Consider the following 7,487-nt stretch of genomic DNA (forward strand, 5'->3'; position numbering starts at 1 on the left):
GCAAAGGTTGCATATCAATCTTCATCAAGTAGTAGATCTTGAAGAAGAGTAATTGTTGCGGTTGAAGTTAGTAGAGGCTTGATGTTGTACGTTGCCACGAGTCTGATTAGAACGAGTCCAAGGAGGACAATAAGGTTGTGATGGGCGATAAGCAACATTGGCCACATTGGGAGCAACTTCATCCACGGAAAACTATTGCTCAAGGCGAGACTCATGAGCCAAGAGAAGACTTGTTACATGTTCAAAAGAAATACTCTTCGATTTGGAGGTGATAGACACCACAAAGGAGTTATATTCGACTCTTAATCCAACAAAAAGATAAAGAACTTGGTCTCGATCAGAGACTTTCTCAAAAACAGCATCAAGTTCGTCAAAAAGGTTTTGACTTTGAGAATATAATCCATCTTAGAAGACGCACCTTTCTTGATGGTTTGGAGTTGAAGTCGAATTTTCATAATGCGAGCATTAGAAGCGGAGGAGTAGATCTGACTGAAAGCGGACCAGGCAGCAACATTAGTAGTATGTCCAACAATCTGAGACATAATTTCTTGGGTGAGAGACGAGTAGATCCAACTGAGGATGAGTCGATCTTTCCTCCGCCAAGCACAAATTTTGGGTTTAACCTTGAAGTGGCATCAATATGTTGAGCAGGGTCAACATTGGTACCATAAAGAAAGTCTTCAATGGCGTTTGCAAAGATGACATTCTCCATTTGAGCATGCCAAAGAAGAAAGTTGGAGAGATCCAGTTTCACACCAAGAGTGTGATTTAGGGCTTGAGTAAGAGCATAAAATTGCTACTGCTGGGGGGTATGAGCAGAGATAGTGGAAGCACCAGTGGTTGGAAGCTCTGGAGCAACAGGTGGAATCGGTGATGAAGAAGTATCAGCAGTAGTCGTCGCCATGGATGACTAGAAAGGAGAAGAAGAACAAAATCAAAAAAGGATCGATGGAGGTCTGACACCATGTAACAATAAAGAGTAGTAGAGCAAAAAATCTCAGAGTGAATGAATACACTACTGAACTAAGAACCTTCTCATTTATAGAATCGGATACAAGAGTGATGAAAACAGAATTGCAAGAATGCCTTCTAAGAACTAAACAAGATTACAACTGAATTAAACAAACTTAAATAGCATAACTGCTAGTCACATGGGTTCTTAACAGTATTTGTATTTAGATCAAACACAAAATTCCAAATTGGCATCTACCCTTTCTTATATCATTTACACTTCTAAAAAATGTCCCTAAAATAATATGATACCAACGTGAGTTGATTATTGAATGTGATAAAATACTACATGTTCCAAAGCCCTATAATTAGTGTAGATAACTGCCCAAATGTATTGTAAGGCTTGCACCTAGCCCGTAAAAATGGAATTTAAGGTTTTGAATCCATTTCATACAATAAGACCTCTAACGTTCACAGGAATCATTTTTTAATTTAATTATCATTAATTACTGGCTTGTATATTCCTCTGGAAATTTTTTGAGAGAATTTAGACTCGTAGCTACACTCACCGAAATTGGTTGCTCTTATTAGAGTGATCAAGTAACTTTGTAGTATTAGAATTGCCTTTTGAATTATGAATAAAAAAATTGGTGAATGGTCAGTATAGGAATCAAAGGTAAATTTTAAAATGTATGAAATTATAGTTAATGATAAGATAATATCATGGAAATAATGATCCTTTTAGAAGTTAGGAATATTCCAAAGTAAATGACTTTTTATGAAAATTCAAGAGTTATGGTTAATATTTATGAATTTTAAAGCAAATATCCTTATTTAAGATGGTTTTGGTCTACCTCAACTTTATTCTTTCTTACATTATTTTTTTTATTTGATTTTATTTTATGATTACTTTCTATAAAAGATAAATAAATGTATATTTATATGTTTTTAATTCCAATATGTATCACCTAAGGTACTTGATGTTCTTGACATACCCTCGAATTTTACTCTACATTACTTGTATACTCACCGAGTTACTTTAAGTAACAAATGATAACTCATTTAATCACTTCTTGTTTTCTGGTTTAGTCATTGATTAATTTATTTATATCAATCGAAGTTACTTTTTATACTAATCAGATTACTTTGATGCATCGATTGAGTTATTCTCTATAAATCAACCAGATTACTCTATGCATATTTACTGTATAGTTCAATACGTACCAATCGATTTATATTCTGTTGTTATAACCAGAAAATTATTAAGTGTAGCTATTTCAATAAAACTTTCAGCATACAAAAGGTGGCCAAAGAATCTACTATACCCAAATCTCTGGGCCTAAACCACTGTGTATTATTAAGTACAACAATGCTAAAACAAAACAGCATTTTTAACTCTATCATAAAAGAACCAAGGAACGAAACAAAAAAGGTGAACTCAATGCTCAAACGGAGCAATGTTGTTGGTCAGTGGTCACAAACACCACAAGAATAATAGAGATGGCCCCACTTATTAGAAGTGGGGCCCACATTTCATGTCCCTTGTGTTGACCAAACCTCTTTTTTTTTCTTCAAAAAAAATTGACAAAGAAAGTAGAATAAGTCAGCTCATGATAAAGAGAGAGAAGTTTTGGGAATAGCTGGTGGTGAAGGATTATAGAACTCATTATCAGTCCAATTGGTCTCACCCCAATGCTTCAACATCTTCTTCCAGTTGCACAAATTGTCAACACACTTCTTCAACCTGGGATCTTTGACTTTGACTTTCCAATGTTCATCTGTGAAGTTCATCTTCTCAGCTTCACTTCTGTCCCACTCCAACTGGGCCTTCTGCTTAGACTTCAAAAGACAAAATTGTTGAAGCAGCTCAGGCATGGCATCATGGACTCTCCACCACTTCTCATGAGCAACATCACTTGCAAACTCTTGTAAAATGTCAACATTCCAGTTACAATCATAGTCCCTAAAACAAAGCCAAGGCTTCAATCCCAAGTAGTGGAGAACATAGAGAATTGGTGGATCAGCACCAAAGAGTCTAGTCTTCTTTGCCTTCACCTCTTCATCATCTCCAATCCAGAAGTTCTTCAAGAAGTTCATGTGTTTCGGAATTCGATGCCACCAAGTGAAGATTTCATTCAAGTAGCCTTGGTCTCCTCCATTGTAAGACTCAATCTCATTAATGTGGTCCATTAGTAGGTTGAATGTGCAGTTTGAAGGCTCAATAATCATGACACCAGAATTGAAAAGGGTGCCATTGTTTCCTGTGGCTGAAATCTCAGGCATTCTGAATAAGAAATCGATGTTTTTAAGGATAATAAGGTCAGCATCTATGAATATGATCTTGTCATACTCGGTTAATTGCCACAGCCGGAACTTGCTGTAGTTCCACTCATTGTAAGCATCCTTCTCAGCTTTCGGGTTCCGAATTCTTTGTATGGTCTTGATTTTCCAGCCAGCCGCTTCTAGGCCACTCTTGTGGTAACCACTTATGGTCTCATCGACAAGGATGACAAGGTCTCTCGTAGAGCCAGACATTCGGATGCTTTGAGCAGCTGCAATGGCTCCACAAACATAGACATGAGCTGAATGGAGGATGGTTGCATATGCTTCTCTGTGTACATTTCCAGAAAAGACTACCTCTGCTTTTCAAAAGATGGCATTAGAACTACAGATGAAAAAATGAAAAGAATGCGATGATAGTACTAGATGAATCATTATAACAAGTTTTGCTACTTTCGAATTTAAGATACTTCAGGTCATGGTACCAAGCTTTCTCACTAGTTTGATTCAGTGTGGCTACTCTTACACAAGTGGTTTATTTGGTATTTAGAGCTAAGTTTGATTGTTCTATGAAAGATATAGAGTTTAGATCATGATGAGCTATATATTTCTTCATGCATGGATAGTATTTTGTTGTTAATGCCAAGAAGAAAGCTCATTACAGATGCACACTATTGATACTTAGAGTCATGATTAAGTTATCAAGTACTATACAACATGCTCATATTGGAATTTCTTATGCTAAATACAGAAATCAGCTAGTAATAAATGATAAGCGAGCAACAAGTATGTTTATTTTAATTTGATCTCTATTCATTTCTCTGAAAATCAAAGTTTCTTGCTACTTTGGTGTATCTACTATTAATCTTAAATAGGTGATTTACGGTTAATAATTGAGTCGTTTATGAAAAATAAATTGTACTAAAATGAAAAGTCGTGTGTTCTATGAATTAAAACTAACCTTTTCCCCCGAGAGGAAGAGAAAGCTCACAAGAACCAACAGGAAGCTGGACTTTCTCCCTCAGCACATTCAAGTTTGGCCTGTACAACCAAACATTGCCTTCCCGCGCAACAAGTTCCTTGCATTTGAAAAGATTTGGTATTGGAAAACACTCAGTGACAAAAACAACATGCACTGGATTGTATCCTTTGTAGAAGGCTGCGAGTTCAGCAGCCGCAAGCTGCAAATGCAGCCGTGCAACATCTCTAGACCAGTTCCCCTCGTTTCGACAAGGAAGCTTAACCGCAATGAGATCAAGCCGTTTTCCTGGATTTTTTAGCTTTGGCAAAGATGGACAAATAGGAACATCTTCTTCTTCCTCCTCATCTATCCACTCCGGATATAATGAATCCCAAGTTACATTTCTCTCAGCATAGTCTAATTGCAGAACAATGTGCATGGCATCTGGTGTGAGCTGCTTCCACTCATTAAGTTCACTATTATTGAAGTTCAGTAGGCCAATTCCCTGATATTCATTCTTCAGATTCAACTTCTTGAGAACTTTAGACATGTCATCCCAGCTTGTATCTATATTTGATATGTATCTTGGATCCGAACCACTCCATATCCACCTCTTCACAAAACTCTGCCTGCACCATTCAAATAAGTAATAGAATTAAATTGGAAAGTCAACAAAACGTCACAAGTTATACAGTAAATACAAATTTTGGTCCCGAATACACAAGCTGTATACACATATATATATAAACACTTACCGAGAAACAGAACTTGAGGATGGATGGTTGTTATTGTGGTAAATATCAGGAGAGTACAAAAGTGTTACTAAAGTGCCGAAAATGGCAACTAGTAGGACGAGCTTAAGCAGAGCAAACTTGCATTTGGGATTCCTTTCTTGGATGGTTATGTGGAAAGGAACTTTGTCTGAGTCCTTAGCTTTACTTCTTTGTGATCTTCTTCTATATGTATCTTCACTGCTCAAAGTACATATTAATAGTCATGAACAAGCTAGTAAATTAATAAGGAAGGAAAGAGAAACAAAAATAAAGATACTTGGTTAATAAAGAATCTCTATATTAGAAACCACAATTAATAACCCAATGTATAGAACTCGAATTTTAGGAATGAAAAAAAAATGAATTTCAAAAGATCATGTTATTTTATCTTTGATTGAATTCAAACAAAAAGGTGAATTTTTTTTACATAAATAAAATAGTTAAGTTACTGTTAATTTATTAAATTTAGAACTTTCATAAATTTATTCAAAAAAATATATTTTTAAAAAACTATTATAAAATTTTAGAAAATATTTTTTACTACTCTTTTCAAGTTTCAAAATAAAGCCTAAAATACAAGTGATTTTCTTTTCTTTTCTTTTTTTTTGAAGTTTTAAGTATTCAATAATTAATAATATAAATATACCTAAGATTTTGATTTGGATTGATGGACTTAAGAAACTCATGAAGTAAGATCTACGCTAGTGAGGTAAAAGTTAAGGTTTGAAGTAAGAAATGTGTCACTATCTGATTTGCTTTCCCCACTTTTTGAGTCTAAAATATATATTTTTTTATAAATTTATATATTTATATATTTGAAGCCATGAAGTTTGGTAAGCCAATTATTTATCAATGTGGCTAAAACTACATAATTACTTAAGAGACCTTCCCCAAAAAATGGTCAATCTTGACATTAGATCAGTTAGAAAAGGCGAACACTTGTACTTCAAAACCAAATAGCATTATGGAGGGAGATTTATCTTAAGAGCCTTCACATTGAGGTGTGGTAACCAACCATTGGACTATACCTACTACAGCCGTATATTTAACTCTATTTATGACTTAAATCAACATCTTGACAATAGTTTTACTGTTCATTTTACATTTAAAAAAAAAAGGTGAATGTGTTCTCAAGGAAGCTCCTTAGCCATTTATTTAACATTAGTCATATGATATGGCTTACCAAAAAGATAAAACAAACTCTGTCATCACAAAGAGCAATTAATGATCAAGGACTAAAATCAAATGTCATGAGGTGCTTAAAAAAAATTAAGCTAAAAGTAGGACTAACCATTCTAAGGAAGCTTTCAATCATAAAATCAATCTTTTGAATGAATCCAAAGTTGATAAATATGTTTAATGCAAAAGAAAGAACAATAAAAGCTTACATTGATGCCGATAATCGGTGGCTTGCACGAGGAGAAGAACCCATTGCTCCCCTCATATATTGTTGGAATAGCTAGTTTACAGAACCGTTTCCAGTTAAGAAAAGACTTTAAATGGATATAGTAAGTAAACCTATATATGAAAAGACATGATGAATCAAATGCCAGAAATAAAACAAGAATATGCAATAACTCAAAGTTGGGAAAATGATAAACAAACTATTGGTATTGTAATTTAATATAACTAAAAAATCAATTGCTGGAAAAGATAGAGGAGAGACATTGTATATTTGCATAATCAGAGAGAGAGAGGAGAGAGAGGAACATACCTGTAAACTCTTGAGGAAGCTAATGAAGAAGGGTGTGAGAGATAGAGAGGTTGATAGTATAATAAATCAAAAGTTGAGTCACTATTGGTACAGAAACGTCTATTATAATTCACTTTCCACAATGGAACTTCACTCTCAATTTCTCAACTATCTCTTCCGTCACCAACTTTTTTTTTCTTTATAATTTATATATTTGTTTACTTCACTGTTACATCTCATATATACATTTTTCTATTTTATTTTTTAAATTTCTCATTGTTGGTTGAAAGTTCAATTACTTGACACTTATGAGTCATTAGCCTGAACTCTTCCACATTTTGCCAAGATATCATAAGGAAATTATACTTTAAGAAACTTAAATAATTAGGTTTATAGTTCATATTATAGTAATATTCAACTAATTTTTTTTAGAAGTGGTGTTGAAATGGATTTTGTTTAGTAAGAAACTTAACTTTCATTCTAGTCTTTTTAGGGTAATCTTGACTCTTAAGCATACACCAAGAATGGGAGATCAACATAAAACACTTCCTAGTTTGTACAAAAATGAAAAAAAAAAAGTTTATGTTTTGTCTAATTATTTGTTTGGATCTTGTATTTTAACATATTATTTTTTAGATTATGTGTAGTGTACAATATTTAAAATAGATCCATAAATCTAATTTTGATTAAAAAAATATTAAATATGACAATACAGTTAGACATAATAATTATGTTTTCGTTCATAAAATCTAAAAAGTAATTTATCAAAAACAATGTTCAAACAAATAATGATAAAAAAAAAATATGTCCACAAAAGTTATAAACCAAC

At 33.6% G+C, this 7,487-nt stretch overlaps 1 protein-coding gene across 2 annotated transcripts; it reads right to left on the reverse strand.

The window, feature by feature from the left end:
- Positions 1–2,268: 2,268 nt before the first annotated feature.
- Positions 2,269–6,868, reverse strand: LOC133802550 (UDP-glucuronate:xylan alpha-glucuronosyltransferase 1-like). 2 transcript variants are annotated; one of them, XM_062240890.1, is made up of 5 exons: positions 6,680–6,868; positions 6,354–6,483; positions 4,948–5,163; positions 4,193–4,821; positions 2,269–3,590 (listed from the first exon to the last, which is right to left on the reverse strand). In XM_062240890.1, the coding sequence occupies exons 2-5, from the start codon at positions 6,407–6,409 to the stop codon at positions 2,560–2,562; spliced, it is 1,932 nt and encodes a 643-aa protein (XP_062096874.1). In that variant the 5' UTR covers positions 6,410–6,483; positions 6,680–6,868; the 3' UTR covers positions 2,269–2,559. The 2 variants fall into 2 exon arrangements, with proteins under 2 accessions (XP_062096874.1, XP_062096879.1); XM_062240895.1 differs by lacking the exon at positions 6,680–6,868 and having other exon boundaries at positions 6,354–6,531.
- Between the last annotated feature and the right edge of the window lie 619 nt (positions 6,869–7,487).

Source organism: Humulus lupulus, chromosome 1 (genome assembly GCF_963169125.1).
Source record: "Humulus lupulus chromosome 1, drHumLupu1.1, whole genome shotgun sequence".
NCBI lineage: Eukaryota > Viridiplantae > Streptophyta > Magnoliopsida > Rosales > Cannabaceae > Humulus > Humulus lupulus.

Bases quoted from the DNA above. Each gene is read 5' to 3' on its own strand.
- LOC133802550 (XM_062240890.1), bottom strand. From the start codon at position 6,409: ATGAGGGGAGCAATGGGTTCTTCTCCTCGTGCAAGCCACCGATTATCG. The intron at 5,164-6,353 runs GTAAGCTTTTAT...TACTTTGAGCAG, and splicing joins CACCGATTATCGGCATCAAT to TGAAGATACATATAGAAGAA. The intron at 4,822-4,947 runs GTAAGTGTTTAT...TGAATGGTGCAG, and splicing joins TCCTCAAGTTCTGTTTCTCG to GCAGAGTTTTGTGAAGAGGT.